This window comes from Phyllobates terribilis, unplaced genomic scaffold (genome assembly GCF_046119375.1).
Source record: "Phyllobates terribilis strain yellow unplaced genomic scaffold, ASM4611937v1 Scaffold_1__5_contigs__length_1240528914, whole genome shotgun sequence".
Classification (NCBI taxonomy): Eukaryota; Metazoa; Chordata; class Amphibia; order Anura; family Dendrobatidae; genus Phyllobates; species Phyllobates terribilis.
In genome coordinates, this window is record NW_027362761.1 from 160,898,321 (window position 1) to 160,919,480 (window position 21,160).

At 43.4% G+C, this 21,160-nt stretch overlaps 1 protein-coding gene across 3 annotated transcripts in view; it reads left to right on the top strand.

Annotated features, from left to right (window-relative positions):
* SPATA6L (spermatogenesis associated 6 like) overlaps window positions 1-21,160 on the top strand; it is a 93,413-nt gene that overhangs the window by 9,849 nt on the left and 62,404 nt on the right. For all 3 annotated transcript variants that reach the window (XM_073669132.1, XM_073669140.1, XM_073669135.1), the window contains exons 2-5: window positions 838-975; window positions 1,059-1,196; window positions 2,182-2,230; window positions 18,367-18,408. In XM_073669132.1, the coding sequence (XP_073525233.1) occupies window positions 937-975; window positions 1,059-1,196; window positions 2,182-2,230; window positions 18,367-18,408 (268 nt within the window). In that variant the 5' untranslated portion in view covers window positions 838-936. The remainder of the gene's footprint in view (window positions 1-837; window positions 976-1,058; window positions 1,197-2,181; window positions 2,231-18,366; window positions 18,409-21,160) is intronic.

Here is a 21,160-nt window from a genome sequence, read left to right on the forward strand (position 1 = left end):
CCTGCCGTGCGCCCAAACAGTGGTTTTTCTCCACATATGGGGTATCTGCGTGCCCAGGGGAAATTGCACAACAAATTTTGGGGTCCATTTTACCATTGTTAACCCTGCGAAAATAAAAAAAATTGGGTCTAAAGTAACATTTTTGTGAAAAAAGTTAAATGTTAATTTTTTTCTTCCACATTCCAAAAATTCCTGTGAAGCACCTGAAGGGTTAATAAAGTTATTGAATGTGGTTTTGAGCACCTTGAGGGGTGCAGTTTTTAGAATGGTGTCACTTTTGGGTATTTTTTGTCATAAAGACCCCTCAGAGTGACTTCAAATGTGATGTGGTCCCTAAAAAAATGGTTTTGTAAATTTTGTTGGAAAAATGTGAAATCGCTGGTCAACTTTTAACCCTTATAGTTCCCTAATAAAACAAAATTTTGGTTCCAAAATTGTGCTGATGTAAAGTAGACATGTAGGAAATGTTATTTATTAACTATTTTGTGAGACATATCTCTCTGATTTAAGGGCATAAAAATTAAAATTTTAAAAATTGCAAAATTTTAAAAATTTTCGCCAAATTTCCATTTTTTTCACAAATAAACACAAGTGATATCGAAGAAATTTTACCACAGTCATGAAGTACAATATGTCACAAAAAAACAGTCTCAGAATCAGGGGGATCCGTTAAAGCGTTCCAGAGTAATTACCTCATAAAGTGACAGTGGTCAGAATTGTAAAAATTGGCCTGGTCATTAACGTGCAAACCACCTTGGGTTGTAAATTGGTTAATATATGCTGTATGTTATGTATTATAATATATTTATTTGTTGTATTTATGTTTTTTTTTTTCAGATCCCCGGTGTAACCCTGTGTGTAATGTCTCATTGATGTCAGCGCCCTATCATCCTATGTAATAGTGTAAGGCGTTGTTAGCTGCTCTTTCCCAGGACCATGCCGTTGAAGGTTGTGGTAGAGCTGCAGGTCCATGCAGTAAGTGATTGTACAATTATGTACTGCATCTTAGATCATGGAATAGCCATCACAAATGTACATCTCATCTGTTTCCTCTGTAGGTCACGTGCCCCGGAGTTTTCTTGCCCGATAAAGACGATGTATTTCTCAATGTTGGTATATTGGGCCAATGTAAGGAGACGAGATGCCTTCCTGCTGTGTTCCCACTTCTGTTTCATGAAAAAATTAGGTTTGAGAAGGTGAGAAGGATGTTATTTTTATGTTTCATGGTATCAGTTATTACCAGTTAGTTTAATATCTATTTCCATCCTTTAAGCATAAGGAAACTGGAAAAATGTATCTCTTATGAAACCCCTACCAAATATTTTCTTTTTTTGAAAGAGAAAAAAGGCAATAAACAAGTAATTCAGATATAGAATTAGTTCAGGCGCCATATTTAAAATCTGGTGTCAGACCCCAAAATTAAAACAGATCACATACGAAAGACCTCAAATGTATTTCAGACCCCTAAATTAATCAGTACTCTAAGTCACATCAATCCCATCAGTCAAACCCTATAGTGAGGGCCTGACCATTGATCAGTTGGGGTCCTGCAAACCGGATAAAAGTAACAGAGCATACAACCTACTGATGCTTTTTGGCGTCGGGACCTTGTAGGCGCCACCGCACATAGGGACCTGACTCTGACCTTGTGTACTGGGACCTGAAGAGCCTGTTGTGTTAGGAGGGGCTGTGTACTGGAGTCATAACTATAGTGGTTATAGTTACACCTGGACCCTAGAGCCCTTTGGCCCGTATGAGAAGAAGAATACAAATAAAAACCCGTGATAGTTGTGGGGCATGTTGGAGATTTTGACTTAGAGTCTGTGAGCTTCCAGTTACTGCGCTGCAGTGTACAGCATTGTGTAGGCTAGCAGATTCGTAATGCGTTCTTTAAAAGAACTAGAAAGTGCCAGGACTGATAGTATATGAGCCCCAAATTTCCAGACATTTCGTTATATATTGCCTAAAATCTATGCTGTGAAACTACCCTCAAAATCCACACCAAAAGTGGACAGATACAAGGAAGTGGGTAAAATCTGAGATGAAGGTCCCCCGCAGATAGGACCGCTGGGACGATTTTTTACCTTTGTTGCGAATAGTTTAATTTAGCTTCCTTGTTCTGTACTTTCTTGTACAATTTCATCGGTGCGAAGAATTTGATTACTTTCGTCTCCTTTTCAGATTTTTCAAAAGGCAGTAGACCCAGCGACGGTGGTGGAATTACTAGAAAGTGAGTGGGAATGTGTGCTAGAGTTGAAACTAGGATAGCTTTTCTTTCTTTCTTTCTTTCTTTCTTTCTTTCTTTCTTTCTTTCCTTATTTAATTGCTCCACGATGTTTTGTAAGAACAACTTTCTGTACATAAGTTCAGGCTTTTGAACGTCTTTTAAACTCTTCAGATTTCTAAAAACGGCAAACGGTGAAAAGACGTGACCTGTCTATTCTTGTGTTTTCTACTCGGAAGTGGCTCTATATTTTACAATGCAAGTCAATGGGAAAACTCAAAAGACGCCCAGAAGCAACAGCTGATCCACGGGCAGCATGTAACAGGCGCTGGCTGTAGGATCTCAGCGTTATATTTTTAACTCTGAATTTGTTGCAGCATTTCAGAAAAAAAACATAGTTTCACAGCCTTCGGGGACCAATCCGCACCGTAGACCAGTCAGACAGGTGGGTCCCTGGCGGCTTCTCCTCACCCGCTGGAGTGAAAAATCTCTCCCTATACACACACAGAGAGACAGACCTGTCACGCCAAGGCAGCGGACATGCAGAGACCACCAGGGACAAGCCTCCGGGACCCACCTGTCCAACTAGTCTCTGCTGAAGCTTGGTCCTAGGCTGCCTTTAAAACTTGTTTCTCTCTGAAACACAGCAGAATTTTAGGATTAAAAATACATGGCTGATATCATGCAACCGGTGTTTGATACCTGCGGCCTGTGAATTGGGTGGATTGGGCGCCATGTGTCAGCTGTCAGGTTCCTTTTAAAAAAAACGCTAGTGGTTCCATCATTGTTCAATAGAGGACAGAAAGATGACAGTGATAAAGATTAGAGATGAGCGTTGTTCTACTCGAACTGTTCGCCAATCTCAAATTCGAGCTGTTTTGAGCGGTGTTCGAGCCGGTCGGCGAACACGAACAATTTGAGAAAAATTCGGCTGTTCGAGGTTATGTTCGATAACTGTTCGTGCACCAAAATCATAACTGGATTTTTTCTCAGTAATGATGAAAATTAATGTTAATACGCAGTTTGAGTGTACAGCGGGGTGGGGGGAGGGGCAGGGGATGGATCTCTGCAGGAACAATGAAGATCTCCATTTTTTTTTCTCGTTCCCGCATTTGCAGTGGGGAGGTGCAATCTGTCAGCCTATCAGCAGCGCACACACGGAGCGAAGTGCTTTTTTTCACACAAGCAAGGGCATGTGTCATTGGCAGTGTATGTCACATGTCCTTGCCCTATAAGACCAAGCCATTTTCCCCGTCGCCACCATTTTCTCACTGCTGCAGCTGCGTGTTAGACGGCACCGCTGTTGCTGTGTGCGCTATACCTTGTTAATTTCAAGCCAATTTTCGCACAAATATACAGATAGCTTGGGAGTAGGGAATAGTTGTGATTGCAGTCCTTTTAAGGACTAGGTTACAGCATTTCCTACGACTTTTATCAGGCAGGTCTGTGCTCTTAAATAGATAGATTGTGGGAGTAAAGACTAATTGTAATTGGAGTCCTTTTCAGGACTAGGTTACATCAGTTCCTATCAGTTTTTGCCAGGCAGGTCTGTGCCAGTGCTGTGCAAGTTTTTTTCACAGCATTTGGCTGAATCTAGCAAAGCTAATCCTTTTTGGCCTATTGCAGAGTGTGTTAGTCAGTGGAGTAGCCTATCTGTGTTGCAAGATATACCACCTGTGTATAGAATACCAATTTTTTTACTGCACCTAGTGAAGTAAAATCTTTTGGGCATAGCATCATTCTATTAGTCCATCTATACTGACCTCCATCAGGTTGCAAACTGAATATAATTTTTTTCTGCATCTAGCTCTGAAAAAATATTTGGGCTTCTAGCAGTGTGTGGGACTTGGTCTATTAGTCCATCTATACTGACCTCCATCAGGTTGCAAATTAAAAATAATTTTTTTCTTCATTTAGCTCTGAAAAAATATTTGGGCTTCTAGCAGTGTGTGGGACTTGTTCTATTAGTCCTTCTATACTGACCTCCAGCAGGTTGCAAATTGAATATAATTTTTTTCTGCATCTAGCTCTGAAAAAATATTTGGGCTTCTAGCGGTGTGTGGGACTTGGTCTATTAGTCCATCTATACTGACCTCCATCAGGTTGCAAATTAAAAATAATTTTTTTCTGCATCTAGCTCTGAAAAAATATTTGGGCTTCTAGCAGTGTGTGGGACTTGGTCTATTAGTCCATCTATACTGACCTCCATCAGGTTGCAAATTAAAAATAATTTTTTTCTTCATTTATCTCTGAAAAAATATTTGGGCTTCTAGCAGTGTGTGGGACTTGGTCTATTAGTCCATCTATACTGACCTCCATCAGGTTGCAAATTGAATAAAAAAAATTTCTGCATCTAGCTCTGAAAAAATATTTGGGCTTCTAGCGGTGTGTGGGACTTGGTCTATTAGTCCATCTATACTGACCTCCATCAGGTTGCAAATTAAAAATAATTTTTTTCTGCATCTAGCTCTGAAAAAATATTTGGGCTTCTAGCAGTGTGTGGGACTTGGTCTATTAGTCCATCTATACTGACCTCCATCAGGTTGCAAATTAAAAATAATTTTTTTCTTCATTTATCTCTGAAAAAATATTTGGGCTTCTAGCAGTGTGTGGGACTTGGTCTATTAGTCCATCTATACTGACCTCCATCAGGTTGCAAATTGAATAAAAAAAATTTCTGCATCTAGCTCTGAAAAAATATTTGGGCTTCTAGCGGTGTGTGGGACTTGGTCTATTAGTCCATCTATACTGACCTCCATCAGGTTGCAAATTAAAAATAATTTTTTTCTGCATCTAGCTCTGAAAAAATATTTGGGCTTCTAGCAGTGTGTGGGACTTGGTCTATTAGTCCATCTATACTGACCTCCATCAGGTTGCAAATTAAAAATAATTTTTTTCTGCATCTAGCTCTGAAAAAATATTTGGGCTTCTAGCAGTGTGTGGGACTTGGTCTATTAGTCCATCTATACTGACCTCCATCAGGTTGCAAATTAAAAATAATTTTTTTCTGCATCTAGCTCTGAAAAAATATTTGGGCTTCTAGCAGTGTGTGGGACTTGGTCTATTAGTCCATCTATACTGACCTCCATCAGGTTGCAAATTAAAAATAATTTTTTTCTGCATCTAGCTCTGAAAAAATATTTGGGCTTGTAGCAGTGTGTGGGACTTGGTCTATTAGTCCATCTATACTGACCTCCATCAGGTTGCAAATTAAAAATAATTTTTTTCTTCATTTATCTCTGAAAAAATATTTGGGCTTCTAGCAGTGTGTGGGACTTGGTCTATTAGTCCATCTATACTGACCTCCATCAGGTTGCAAATTGAATAAAAAAAATTTCTGCATCTAGCTCTGAAAAAATATTTGGGCTTCTAGCGGTGTGTGGGACTTGGTCTATTAGTCCATCTATACTGACCTCCATCAGGTTGCAAATTAAAAATAATTTTTTTCTGCATCTAGCTCTGAAAAAATATTTGGGCTTCTAGCAGTGTGTGGGACTTGGTCTATTAGTCCATCTATACTGACCTCCATCAGGTTGCAAATTAAAAATAATTTTTTTCTGCATCTAGCTCTGAAAAAATATTTGGGCTTCTAGCAGTGTGTGGGACTTGGTCTATTAGTCCATCTATACTGACCTCCATCAGGTTGCAAATTAAAAATAATTTTTTTCTTCATTTATCTCTGAAAAAATATTTGGGCTTCTAGCAGTGTGTGGGACTTGGTCTATTAGTCCATCTATACTGACCTCCATCAGGTTGCAAATTGAATAAAAAAAATTTCTGCATCTAGCTCTGAAAAAATATTTGGGCTTCTAGCGGTGTGTGGGACTTGGTCTATTAGTCCATCTATACTGACCTCCATCAGGTTGCAAATTAAAAATAATTTTTTTCTGCATCTAGCTCTGAAAAAATATTTGGGCTTCTAGCAGTGTGTGGGACTTGGTCTATTAGTCCATCTATACTGACCTCCATCAGGTTGCAAATTGAATAAAAAAAATTTCTGCATCTAGCTCTGAAAAAATATTTGGGCTTCTAGCGGTGTGTGGGACTTGGTCTATTAGTCCATCTATACTGACCTCCATCAGGTTGCAAATTAAAAATAATTTTTTTCTGCATCTAGCTCTGAAAAAATATTTGGGCTTCTAGCAGTGTGTGGGACTTGGTCTATTAGTCCATCTATACTGACCTCCATCAGGTTGCAAATTAAAAATAATTTTTTTCTGCATCTAGCTCTGAAAAAATATTTGGGCTTCTAGCCGTGTGTGGGACTTGGTCTATTAGTCCATCTATACTGACCTCCATCAGGTTGCAAATTAAAAATAATTTTTTTCTGCATCTAGCTCTGAAAAAATATTTGGGCTTCTAGCAGTGTGTGGGACTTGGTCTATTAGTCCATCTATACTGACCTCCATCAGGTTGCAAATTAAAAATAATTTTTTTCTGCATCTAGCTCTGAAAAAATATTTGGGCTTCTAGCAGTGTGTGGGACTTGGTCTATTAGTCCATCTATACTGACCTCCATCAGGTTGCAAATTAAAAATAATTTTTTTCTTCATTTATCTCTGAAAAAATATTTGGGCTTCTAGCAGTGTGTGGGACTTGGTCTATTAGTCCATCTATACTGACCTCCATCAGGTTGCAAATTGAATAAAAAAAATTTCTGCATCTAGCTCTGAAAAAATATTTGGGCTTCTAGCGGTGTGTGGGACTTGGTCTATTAGTCCATCTATACTGACCTCCATCAGGTTGCAAATTAAAAATAATTTTTTTCTGCATCTAGCTCTGAAAAAATATTTGGGCTTCTAGCAGTGTGTGGGACTTGGTCTATTAGTCCATCTATACTGACCTCCATCAGGTTGCAAATTAAAAATAATTTTTTTCTGCATCTAGCTCTGAAAAAATATTTGGGCTTCTAGCAGTGTGTGGGACTTGGTCTATTAGTCCATCTATACTGACCTCCATCAGGTTGCAAATTAAAAATAATTTTTTTCTTCATTTATCTCTGAAAAAATATTTGGGCTTCTAGCAGTGTGTGGGACTTGGTCTATTAGTCCATCTATACTGACCTCCATCAGGTTGCAAATTGAATAAAAAAAATTTCTGCATCTAGCTCTGAAAAAATATTTGGGCTTCTAGCGGTGTGTGGGACTTGGTCTATTAGTCCATCTATACTGACCTCCATCAGGTTGCAAATTAAAAATAATTTTTTTCTGCATCTAGCTCTGAAAAAATATTTGGGCTTCTAGCAGTGTGTGGGACTTGGTCTATTAGTCCATCTATACTGACCTCCATCAGGTTGCAAATTAAAAATAATTTTTTTCTTCATTTAGCTCTGAAAAAATATTTGGGCTTCTAGCAGTGTGTGGGACTTGTTCTATTAGTCCTTCTATACTGACGTCCAGCAGGTTGCAAATTGAATATAATTTTTTTCTGCATCTAGCTCTGAAAAAATATTTGGGCTTCTAGCGGTGTGTGGGACTTGGTCTATTAGTCCATCTATACTGACCTCCATCAGGTTGCAAATTAAAAATAATTTTTTTCTGCATCTAGCTCTGAAAAAATATTTGGGCTTCTAGCGGTGTGTGGGACTTGGTCTATTAGTCCATCTATACTGACCTCCATCAGGTTGCAAATTAAAAATAATTTTTTTCTGCATCTAACCCAGCCAATAGTTTTGGCCTAATACCACAGTTTGGCCACTCAGCTCTGCTCGGTTACCATCCATTGTTTTTTTGTGCAAACAACTCCAGAGTTGTGAATTAGTTAACCACCAAAATGAGTGGAAAAAGGCCTGCTGCTGGTGGAAAGGGGAATAGGCGTGTTGGGAAGGGGAAAAAAGGTTGTGTCCGTGGGGTAGGTGCAGAAGAAAGACCATCTTCCAGCCAAACTAAAATGTCTACTTCTTTTAGCGGACAATGTGATAAGATCCCTTTCTTACGGCCACGCCAATCGCTACAAATTCCAGATGAGGCACAAAAACAGCAGGTGCTTCAACGGATATCAAGTGCTCCTTTAAGTGGGCTCTCCTCCACATCAACTTCAACATCACAAATACTCCAGTCCTCAAAGGTGTCACCCAAATCGCACTTGCTTCCTCACAGCTCCCAAATCTCCAGCTGCCCGTCTGAGTATGAGGTAGAACAGATGGTTGAGTCTGCAGAGCTGTTTACTCATACTATAGCCTGGGAATCAGAGGTCGACTCCAGCGCTTCTGTGAATCCAGACGAGGAAATGATCTGCACTGATGCCCAGAATCTTTATGAGTCGGATCCAGGACCAGACGCAGAAGGTTCTGACCATAATGTAGACCCTCATTCCCAAACTGTAACTCCTGTTGGTGGAGACAATGAGGAAGACGATGATAAGACTCAAATACCTGATTGGAGCGACAACTTTAGTTTTTTGTCAGGGCAGGAACAGGTTGGCTCTGAGGACGACGGGTGTGATAACGCACAGGGTGATGATGATGAGGTCGGAGATCCCACTTACTGTCAACCCACAGTCAGCCAAGAGATGAGGTCAGCAGAGGAGGTGGAGGAAGATGCTAGTGACGACGAGGTCAGGTTGCGCCTTCCTGGACAGAGACGTAGTACTGGAAGCACGTCAACAACTGCATCCTCAAACACAACTCTGCCTCTCACCACAAGTCGTGGTGGCTCTTCAGGTCGCATGGGTGCTAAGCCTTGCATAGCCTGGGCATTTTTTCAGATCGATAAAGATGACCCAACTCGTGTTATCTGTAACATTTGTCAGCAAAAGCTAAGTAGAGGCCAAAAAATACATAGTTTGAGTACTTCATGCATGAACCGGCACATGGACATGAAGCATAAGTTGCAGTGGGAAGCTCAGTGTGCTACAATGCGGTCTAGCCGGCCGGGCCAACCACCGTCTGCCATATCTTGTGCATCCGCGGCCTCTTCATCCTCTGTGACTGGGGGGACAGCAGTCACACCTGTTTTGGGGCGCAGACCTGCCACCTCTTTACCCGCAACAGCCAGCGTGATTGGCAGGTCATCATTTTCTTTGGAGGTGGTAACACCAGCTGGTCTTGAGCGCTGTCCGACATCGATAGCACCACCTTTGGATCAAGGCAACCTAACATGTCCGCCTGCATCTTCCTCACAGACCGGCAGTTTGCCGGGGACACCCTTATCAACCCCGTCTAAGCACAATAGCCAGCCCTCGGTCCCTCAGATGTGGACAAGTAAAAGACCATTTCCTCCTAGCCATGAGAAAGCTAAGAGGTTGAATTTCACCATCTGCAAGCTCTTGGCTACAGAAATGCTGCCTTTCCGCCTGGTGGACACAGAGGATTTTCGAGACCTTATGTCCGTCGCAGTGCCCCAGTACCAGATGCCCAGTCGGCACTACTTCTCAAAGAAAGGTGTGCCTGCGCTCCACCAGCATGTCGCACACAACATCACCGCTTCTTTGAGAAACTCTGTGTGTGACAGGGTGCATTTCACCACAGACACTTGGACGAGTAGGCATGGACAGGGGCGTTACATGTCGCTGACTGGGCACTGGGTAACTATGGTGACAGCAGGACAAGGGGCTGCTGTCCAAGTCTTGCCGTCCCCACGAGTTGTGCGTCAATCCTCTTTATGTCATTTTTCCTCCACTGCTTCTGCCTCCTCAACCTCCTCTCGGTCTTCCACCTGCACCCAAAGCCTGTCTGGTCATGCCACAAGCTTTCTAACTGCGCAGAAGGGATCCTGCACACCTCCTTACTATGCTGGCAGTAGGGCTCAACGTCATCAGGCGGTTTTTACATTGAAATGTCTGGGAAATGTGAGTCACACAGCTGAGGAGTTGTGGTCAGCTCTGGAGAACCAATTTCATGAATGGTTGTCTCTATTGGACCTGAAACCAGGGAAGGCCGTGTGCGACAATGCTGCAAACCTGGGTGCGGCCCTTCGCCGGGGCAATGTCACACACGTGCCTTGTATGGCTCACGTGTTGAACCTGGTTGTCCAGCAATTTTTAGCCCACTATCCCAGACTAGATGGCCTTCTGCAGAGGGCACGGTCGCTGTGTGCTCACTTCCGCCGTTCGCATCCCGCAGCTCAGCGACTTACATCTCTACAGAAGTCGTTGGGCCTGCCACTTCACCGGCTAAAATGCGATGTGCCTACCTGGTGGAATTCAACTCTGCACATGTTGCAGCGACTGTGGCAGCACCGACAAGCCCTGGTGCAATACGTTCTGACGTATAGCCTGGGCCAACGAGATTCAGAGGTGGGGCAAATCACGCTGGAGGAGTGGTCTCAGATCAGGGACCTATGCACCCTTCTGCACAGTTTTGAAATGGCGACGAAGATGTTTAGTGCTGACGATGCCATTATCAGCATGACTATTCCGGTGATTTACATGCTGGAGCACATGTTAAACAGAATTCGGAGTCAGGTGGTGGCACAAGAGGAGGTGGAGGAAGTAGAGGAGGAGGAGTTGTATGCGGAAGGGCTAACATCTGCAAGGTCCAGAAGGTCGGCAGCACCAAGGCGGCAGGCATGTGAGGGTGGGGGAGATGGTTTTACCAGGGCGCATGGTAGCAGCCAAACTAGTGAGGAAGGTGCAGTAGCCCAGTAAGAAGTGGAGGACGAACTGATGGAAGACTCATCAGATGAGGGAGACCTTGATCACATTTCTGTTGTGCGAGGTTGGGGGGAGAGGACAGAGGAAGGAAGCATGATTGTTACCTCGCCACCAACACAACAGGGACTTGGTGCTCCTGGATGCGCAACACACATGAGTGCCTTCTTGCTGCACTACCTGCAACATGACCCTCGAATTGTGAGAATTAGAAATAATCCTGACTACTGGGTTGCCACACTGTTAGATCCCCGGTACAAAAGTAAATTTGCAGAAATTATTCCTGCCATAGAAAGGGATGCACGCATGCAGGAGTATCAGCAGAGACTGTTGCAGAATCTTACATGTGCTTTTCCACAAAATACCAGTGGTGCACGTAGTGAATCTCACAGTTCCAACTTGCCAACCGTGGTCTGTATGGAATTGTTCAATAAAGGGCCCAAAATTAAGATAACATAGATGGGAGAGGTCTCTATGAATAGGAATTCCTAAGTATTTGATACCCTGTGAGGGCCAGGCAAAGGGAAAGTTGGACTGGATGGAATCCTATATGGATTTAGGGAGGGAGACATCGAGGGCCTCAGACTTCGCTGCATTGATTTTAAAATTTTACCATGTAACAAAGTGATCTATTTCAGCCATAACAGCAGGGATGGATATATGTGATTGAGTGATATATACTAGGACATCATCAGCAAATAGAGAGCACTTGTACTCGGTGCCTCCCACCTCAATCCACCTAATATTGGGGTTATGGCGAATTGATGAGAGCAGGTGCTCCGTCACTAGGATGTATAAGAGAGGAGACAGAGGACATCCCTGCCTTGTCCCATTGGTGATTGTGAAAGGTGATGAAAATGTTCTGACGCACCCCCTGGGCCTTGGGACACCCGGAGCCGGACCCTTTTTGGTGGATGCTGGTGGTTGTAGTCTTCGTGGCGGCGATCCGGTTCCGTGGCTCAGGGCGGTCAAACCAGTGGCGGAACTATTTATGTGGTTTTGATGTTTAAATGTCCGACTACGCCACCCGTGGATTGCGGTCAGAGTGAACCGCCGCTACAGGGCAGACCGCTAAGGCTGGTGTTGTGGGTGCAGCAGAGCGTAGCATAACTCCCCACGGGAGGAGTATAGCCTCAGGGCAGTGTATGCGGAGGATGGGGGTGATGGTGCAGGGCAGCAGCAGTAACGACACGGAGTCAGTGATGCAGTTCAGGGCCTTTACTCACAGTTCTTATTATCCAAACCACGTCTGCAGGTAACGGCTGCCCACGTCGTACTGTGCTCACCAGGTGAGGGGCTCAGACAACTCCCAGATAACTTTGGAGCGCTTCACAGGACCCCCTTTGTGTGTCCTTTGTCTGGCCTTTCTTACCAACACTTCTGTCCGGCTGCCTCGGGCCTCCTCTTGGTAAACTTGGCGCCAGTTTCCCTGACCCTATGTGGTGCCTTCCTAGCGGGTGGAGCAAGGGGCTGCGCCACATAAAATGTCAGAGCCTCCGGTTTCTAGCTGAGGGTCGTTTCCTGCCTCCACTAGTTCGGGGACCGGTCTCCCCCTTTGGCCTGACCCCTCCACGCAGGTGGATTCGGGCGTGCGGTGGCGACTCGCCCGTCCGCACCCCTGGGATCCCTTCATTCCTCGTTCCTGGAGCCTTCTCCGCTCCTCTTCCTTCCTTCTCCCTCTTGCAGGCCTGGGCCTCTGTTACTAGGCCCGCCTCCGGAGCAGAGCTCATGCAGAGCCCCTGCTCCCTGCCACTTCTGCTCAGACTTCTCTGCACTGAACTAAGATGGTGCCCACCTTTTATACTCCCTTCTCAATGCACCCAGGAACTGCTTCCTCCCTGCTCCTGCACTGCAGGGTTCCCCTTCCTCAGTGTTCCCTCCCCCCACTCCAGCCAGGGACAGGGACTGTCGTGCCCATCTCAGGGGCATATTGGTCGCCCTGCCCCACGGCAATGTGGTGTAATGCATGCAGGTGTCGGGTCCTGATCCACACTCCATCCTTATCTGAGAGTGAGATATCACACCTCTGGGTGAGGTGCAATACGTCTGTAGCAACCGAGCCCTCGGTGCTACAGTCCCATTTATCTTCAGCCTAGGTGACGTATTGTGATACAGGGCCGTGATTTTGGCTATAAAAGGGTCCCCTAGACCCCTACCCCAAGCTTTTTAAGAGAATCATATATGGCGTGCCAGGAGACTCTATGGAATGCTTTCTCAGCATCCAACGAGAGTATCTACTTACAAATTTTTAACTGCATCTAGCCCAGGAAATACTTTGTGCCTAGTAGCAGTGTCTGCTAGTCAGCGGATTATCCCGGCTGTTAAGCAAGCTACACCACCTGTAGTTTGGACACTTAATTTTTTCAAAGGAAATGCTTCGGGACCACGGGATACTTAGTGAAGAGCATCAGGAGGCACCCCAAGGCATAGGGGCTGGGACTGGCACTAGGATGCCTTGCGGTGGACAGCCGAGCTCGATCCTTATAAAAGCTTTTTAACTGCAGCAGCTTTAGTGGACGCTACTGGAGCTGGAATTACGCGGCTGCTGGCATGAGACTTGCCCTCCAATAGATCCTTGTAAATGGATTTAAAGTGTATTCATTCAAATTAGAGGGACAATTTAAATTAAAAAGCTTAGAGCTGCCTCCACCACAGGGGGGCTCTCTCGACCCACCAGCGGACAGGCACCAGTATTGGGAGAGGGGGGCTGGCCGTCAGGGTTCACCGCGGCTCTGGCACAAACCCGGCGACACGGAGGTGGCACGGGCAGGAGCGGACTGGCCGTCTCGGCTTCTCACTTTTTGGATTTTAGAAGGGCATGACATGCCTATATCTGTGTCTCCCCCTCCTTTTACTCCTCCACCTCTTTTCTTTTCGCATGACTATATGTACTTGTCACTTTTCCATGTGTTAGTTGTGTCTTCTGAGCAGTTTGTCAGCTTTTGGACACCTTTGAAGGTGTTTTCTATGTGTTTCTATGTGTTTTTGTTTGCCTGCCATTGGTTTTAACGGTGTTCGAAGGTGTTCGACGAACAGTTCGACGAACAGTTCGGCGAACACACGGGTGTTCGACGAACCGAACCGAACTCGAACACTACGGGGGTGGCTCAACACTAATAAAGATGCCACAAAAACCATGGAAAAACCCACCAAAAAAATCACAGGTGGGCAAAACCATCTGATTGTCGTTCAGGAAAAAATTACTCAATAGACCCTTCATACAAATGCCAGATTTTCCCAAAGCATCTTTTTTGCTTGAAAAACTCGGTGTCGTGCACATACCCTGATCCGTTTTCCTCCATTTCTCTGATGTATATTATGCGAGTACGGTCAGTGATACATGTGGAATTGCCGTTCCTTTGAGTAGGAACATATTGTGTATTGTGCTATTCCTGGTGATCACGTGCAGATGTTTTTGAGCAATTATGTAGATTTTAATGATGGACATTATTAAAGGGGTTGTCCACCATTGGGGACATTTTCTTTTTGCTTCATTTAATATGGGAATTTAAAAAAATTGCAGTTGGATCTCATTTAGGGTATGTGCACACGATGCAGAAATGAAGCAGAAAATTTCTGCATCATTTCTGCATCTCCCTGGCAGAAAAAACGCATGCAGATTGTACATGCGTTTTTCCTGCGGAATACATGCGGATTCACATGCGTTTCCGCATGTGGATTGACAAGCGCTTTCCAGGCGATTTTAGCATCACCTGGAAAGTGCTTGTGACAACTAGGTCACACTATATAAATCCATGCAACCCGCATGGATTTATATAGTGTGAACCGAGAGAATGGTAAAAATAAAAAATAAATGTATACTTTACCCTCTGATGGCCCGCGCTGTCCTGCTCAATCCGTTGTCCCTCGCCGGCAACTTTGAATTGAAAGACCTGCCGACCTCAGCGTCACGTGACCCGTCACATGACTCTGACGTCAGCGTAGGTCCGTCAACTCACTGCCAAGTGCCGGGAACCAAGCAGGAGCGGTGCGTGGGCCGACAGAAGGTAAGTATACATTTATTTTTTATTTTATTCTTTTTTTACAGCTTTTTTAATGGTACCTGGGTGTGGATGAGACTCTCCTCTCCTCTACACCCGGGTACCATCCGCACATTAGAACGCGCCAATAACGCAAGTACAAATGCAGCCTTGCGGAATTGACGCGTACTAATGCAAGTCAATGGCGGCGAAAACGCCGCGTTTTCGCAAAATTAATTGCCTAAGGCTGAGTTCACACTATGCTTTTTTAATGCGTTTCCGCGGCGTTTTTGCAGCTGCGTAAACGCCGCGGAAACGCATTAAAAACGCATGGTAGAAGGGCAGCAATGTTCCCCAATTGAAATCCGCATGTGCTGTGCCCATGATGCGGATTTTTCCGCAGCGTAAACGCTGCGCTCAAAAATCCGCAGCATGTCAATTAATTTTGCGTAAACGCGGCGTTTTCGCCGCCATTGACTTGCATTAGAACGCGCCAATTCCGCAAGACTGCATTTGTACTTGCGTTATTGGCGCGTTCTAATATGCGGATGGTACCCGAGTGTGGAGAAGATGAGACTCTCCTCCACACCCAGGTACCATAGAATCTGTAAAAACAAGAATAAAATAAAAAATAAATGTATACTTACCTTCTGTCGGCCCGCGCACCGCTCCTGCTTGGTTCCCGGCACTTTGCAGTGAGTTGAAGGACCTGCGCTGAAGTCAGAGTCATGTGACGGGTCACGTGACGCTGACGTCGGCAGGTCTTTCAATTCAAAGTTGCCGGCAGCAGGGAGAACGGAGTGAGCAGGACAGCGCGGGCCATCAGAGGGTAAAGTGTACATTTATTTTTTATTTTTACCATTCTCTCGGGTCACACTATATAAATCCATGCTGTTTGCATGGATTTATATAGTGTGACCTAGTTGTCAAGCACTTTCCAAGTGATGCTAAAATCGCTTGGAAAGCGCTTGTCAATCCGCATGCGGAAAAACATGTGAATCCGCATGTATTCCGCAGGAAAAACGCATGTACAATCCGCATGCGTTTTTTCTGTGAGGGAGATGCAGAAATGATGCAGAAATTTTCTGCTTCATTTCTTCATCGTGTGCACATACCCTAAGGCTGTGTGCCCACGTTGCGTATTACAAGCGTATATGCTGCGGAATTTCCGCAGCGTAAACGCTTGTAAAACGCGTGTATATCCGCACCCCATGGTCCCCAATGGCATTCCGCAATGTCAATGCCCATGCTGCCGATTTTTCCGCAGCATATATGCTGCGGTCAAAAATCCGCAGCATGTTCATTAATTTTGCGGAAGCGCAGCGGAATCAATGTGCGGATGGTACCCAAGTCTGGAGGAGAGGAGACTCTCATCCAGACCTGGGTACCAAAGAACCTGTAAAAAAAAGAATAAAATAAAGTTTATACTTATCTTCTGATGTTTTCCCTCCGTCGCGCTGTTGTGTGAAGGACCTGCCACGTCATTGAGTCATGTGACCCATCACATGACTCAATGACTTCACCGCAGGTCCTGCACACAACAGCGTGAGCCGCTCAAGACTCCGGACGGGGCAGAGAATGCATCGGTAGGTGAGTATAAACTTTATTTTTTTATTTTTTACATTCTGATTCTTTTTTTTTAACTATTACTTGGTCACACTATATAAATCCATGCCGGTTGCATGGATTTATATAGTGTGAACAAGTTGTCAAGTACTTTTCCAAGTGATGCTTAAATCACTTGGAGAAGTGCTTGATAACCCGCATGCGGAAATGCATGCAAAGACGCTGCAAAGACGCCTCACAAACGCTTCTACCTGGCGGGAAAACCGCATGTAAAATCCGCATGCGATTTTCCCGCCAGGGAGAAGCGTAAAAAATATGCTTCAGTTCCACAACGTGGGCACTTAGCCTAACAGTTTTGTACAGTTTTCTTGCCCATTCATCTTTGATGTGGTCTGTGGTCATAAATTAGGTGAGAGGAGCCCAGAAAAAGATAACAGAGTTACAAACTTTCCAGTTAGACCATCAGAAGGAGCTCACTGACAGATATGGTAATTATTTCACTCATTCTGCAGCCAGCAATAGACAGTGTAACACAGAGATTATAGAAGGAAAACAGTGCAACATTTTTAATCAAGCCCGACTGCAAAAATAATTTTAGCCAAAAATACATGTATTTAACCCCTTCACCCCGGGCCATTTTCCTTTTTTTGCGTTTTTGTTTTCTGTTTCCCTTCTTCCCCGAGCCATAACTTATTTATTTTTCGGTCAATATAACCGTATGAAGGCTTGTTTTTTTGCGGGACAAGTTGTACTTTTGAATTACACCATTAGTTTTATCATATTATGTCCTCGAAAATGGGGAAAAAAATCTAAGTGCGGTGAAATTGCAAAAAAAAGTTCAATTCCACAATTGCTTTTTTTTTTTTACCATGTTACTAAATGCTAAAACTGACCTGCCATTATGATTCTCCATGTCAATACGAGTTCACACATACCAAACGTGTATAGTTTCTATTTTATTTAAGTGGTAAAAAAAAATCTAAAGTTTGTTAAAAAAAAAAAAAAATGGCGCCATTTTCCGAGACCAGTATAGCGTCTCCATTTTTCGGGATCTGGGGCTGGGTGAAGGCTAGTTTTTTGCCCACCGAGATGATGTTTTTATTGATACCATTTTGGGGTAGATACGATGTTTTGATTGCTCGGTTTTTGCATTTTATTGCAATGTTACGGCGACCAAAAAAATTGAATTCTGGCGTTTTGATTTTTTTCCTCTTTACACAGTTTACCGATCGGATTAATTCTTTTTATATGTTGATAGACTGGGGGTTTCTGAACGCCGTGATACCAAATGTGTGTATTTTTGATTATTTTTAGTGTTTTATTTTGAATGGGGCGAAAAGGGGGTGATTTGAGCTTTTATATATTTTTAATTTTTTTTTTTTACTTTTCACTGGCTTCAATAGTCTCCATGGACTAGAAGCTGCGATCATTTGCATGCTTGTATTACACATAGCAGGGCTTCAGCCCTGCTATGTGTAACAAAAATGCTTATCTGCTATGAACACCGACCGTTGGGCGTCGCTCATAGCAGATCAGCTATGGCAACCACAGGGGTCTCCTGCAGACCCTGGGTTGTCATGCTAACCTATCGGCACCCCGTGATCATGTGACGGGTGCGCCGATGGGCGGGCCTTATGTTAAATGCCGCTGTCGGAGTTTGACAATGGCATTTAACATGTTAACAGCAGCAGGTGGATCGTGATTCCACCCGCGGCTGTTAGGGGCACATGACAGCTGATCAGATCAGCTGTCATGTGCCTGAAAACATGCGCGCTCAGCGCCGGAGCCCGCATGGAGTGCAAAGACATGACCAATGATGTATATATAAAAAAAAAAATTGTTGCCATTGGTGGACAACACCATTCGCAAGTTATGTTTTATAAGCAACTTAGGCTTAAATACATGTTGTTTTTTATATTTGTGATATTTAACAATTGTTTCATATATATATATATATATATATATATATTACTAAAACTTATGCATGTTTTCTTTTTTCTTTTCCAGTGCGCACTGCGGGTTTTGAATTGTTACAACTTAATCCATTAGGTAAGATTTTAGCCTAGAAATTGACTAGATGCATTATGTGAAGATTCACATATGGCAATGGAAATTAAAGAAGCACTCCTCCTCCCAGCAAAGTTTTTATCCTCTTAATATATTGCATTCATCATATTATCATATTATATAGCACTGTGTACTCATTTTGTCTTTCTACTCCGCTAATTCTTCTCTTTTCTCTGCTCTATGTAGAAACAGGAAGTCTCTTTTCCCTGCATCTGTTATTCCCCTATTTAACTCCTGACCCAGCTGCTCCCCGTCCTCCCTGCCGGGAACTTTTGCAGTGACTTATGACTCATACAGGGAAAATTGACTTCCTTTTTCTACATAGAGCATAAAAGGATTCAGCTAGCCAGTTTTTATTTCAAACTGAATTTTTATTGAAGTTTTTATAATACAATACACAGCAATACAAAACAATATCATTAATACTAAACAACGGGAGGGAGGAAGGTGGCGTGAGGAAGGAGAAATGGATTAGGAAGGGGAAGAACTGGGAACTACAAGGGAAATGGGGAAACTAACTACTAAGGTCCTACTGGTAAATTTGCACTCTATAACCGATTTAATGTCAAACAGAAAATCAAGCATGTATCGTTAAGGATCATATGTCCAACCAGTATATTGAACTTAGATTCTGAAAAAGTCCTTTTATAGTTGAGTTTGTCGAGGATGATAAAACTTGGCTTGTCTTGTCCTGTTCTAGGTTAGTCAACATATATCTATACATCCAGCTAAGGGGAAGGAGAAAAAACATTATTCCAAAGCTGCCATCTCTTGGTATACATTATAAATTTGTTCTCTCTTAAAGCAAGCAAGAGTTCCAAAACTCTATCTGTAGAAATTCTCTCTATAATATCTGAAATTTTGGGAATATCCTTCTGTTTCCACCTTGAAGCAATCAGTAATTTAGTCTATCAGCTAGTCAGTTTTTAATCACTTGATGTCATAGACCTAATGGAAAAGAGAATAATTAGTGGGTAGAAGGGCAAAATGAGCAATTGTAAGTACACAGTGCTGTATAATATAAAGACTGCAATATATTAAGAAGATAAAAACTTTGTTGGAAGGAGGAATGGTTCTTTAAAGGGTTCGTCCCACGACTGCAAGTTATCATGGGACAGGTGATAACCTGCTGATTACTGGAAGTCCCATCACTTGGTTCACCACTGACTGGGAGAGGGTATCTTTTGAATACAATAATAAGTGGAGTTTAGTAGTGCACTGCCACACCGGCGGACACAGGTCGAAAATAGTGGAGTATAGTAGTGCACTGCTGCACTGGCGGACCCAGACCGAAAATAGTGGAGTATAGTAGTGCACTGCTGCACTGGCGGACACAGGTCGAAAATAGTGGAGGATAGCAGTGCACTGCCGCACTGGCGGACACAGGTCGAAAATAGTGAAGTATAGCAGTGCACTGCTGCACTGGCGGAAACAGGTCGAAAATAGTGGAGTATAGCAGTGCACTGCCGCACTGGCGGAAACAGGTCGAAAATAGTGGAGTATAGCAGTGCACTGCTGCACTGGCGGAAACAGGTCGAAAATAGTGGAGTATAGCAGTGCACTGCCGCACTGGACTGGTGGACACAGACCAAAAAGGGCCCTTGTGCAAGGACAGTGTGCAAGATCTTTACAGTCCAATAGCTCATCATAATGCACAATTCCACCTGCTTTGGAGATGGAAATGGACCCCATAACCTCCTGGGCCCCTTTACTGCTGCTCAATTCAATGTTTAGAGGCATATCTATATATAGTTGTGGGCAGAGTTGTGCTATATTACCCAGACCCCTTTTTATTAACCTACTGTTATAATAATGACTTCTGTGTAAAGTTAAGAGCTTTTTTAAAGGGATCATCCTACAGAGGATGGTCCTATAGCTGCCAAAATGGCAGCCGCATATGTAGGAACAGACTCATCACGCTGAATCCTCCACAAGTTGGTGACTCCTCTATGTCATTTATATTCTAATATTTTTTACCAAAGCAGAACTTTCATTGTACATTTTGTGGCTTCTTTTCTGGGTGATGATGATGCGTTCTACCGTATCTGTACATAAAATGTGGGGTTTCTTCTCTTTTCCATGTGAATTTGCTTTCTGTGATCAATCTGCAGCCGCTCACAATAGATTACGTGTCTTTACAACATGTCTACTGACTAATGGAAGTGTGCTTCATCAAAGGGATTATATGGATTAAAGGAAGCCATTTTGTATAAAATACAAGTTCATCTATTGCTTGAGGCTTATCCAAACCTACTTCAAAGCAATTTTGAAAGGACCACTTCTTTAATTTTTTTCATATGTATAAAAGCCAGAGACACAGATTAAGAACATAATGCTTCTTCATGTGCCATCTGGGAATCATTCACACATTTACACATTCATGAACTTGCCAGGGGTCCAGAACGTATGATTTACTGATCACAAGCCATATGTATTCTGTTATAGCAGTGTTAATTATTTGTATGAATTCATATTTTCTGCCTGCTATTATTTTTCATGTTCGTTTGCTCAAGATTAGACCAGGACTACATGGCAGCAGGTCACTGTCTTCTGTGACTTGTATTGTGGTCTACAGTGGGAACATTCCATGCGACTTGCAACCAAACATCCAGCAGATTGGATCATAGGTAGGAGTCACGACTAAAGTTGTGACAAGTGACAGGACACGCTGCAAAACGAGCATACTTACAACCAGATGCAATATTGCAGTGCGGCCAAAGTTGCCTTGTAGCCC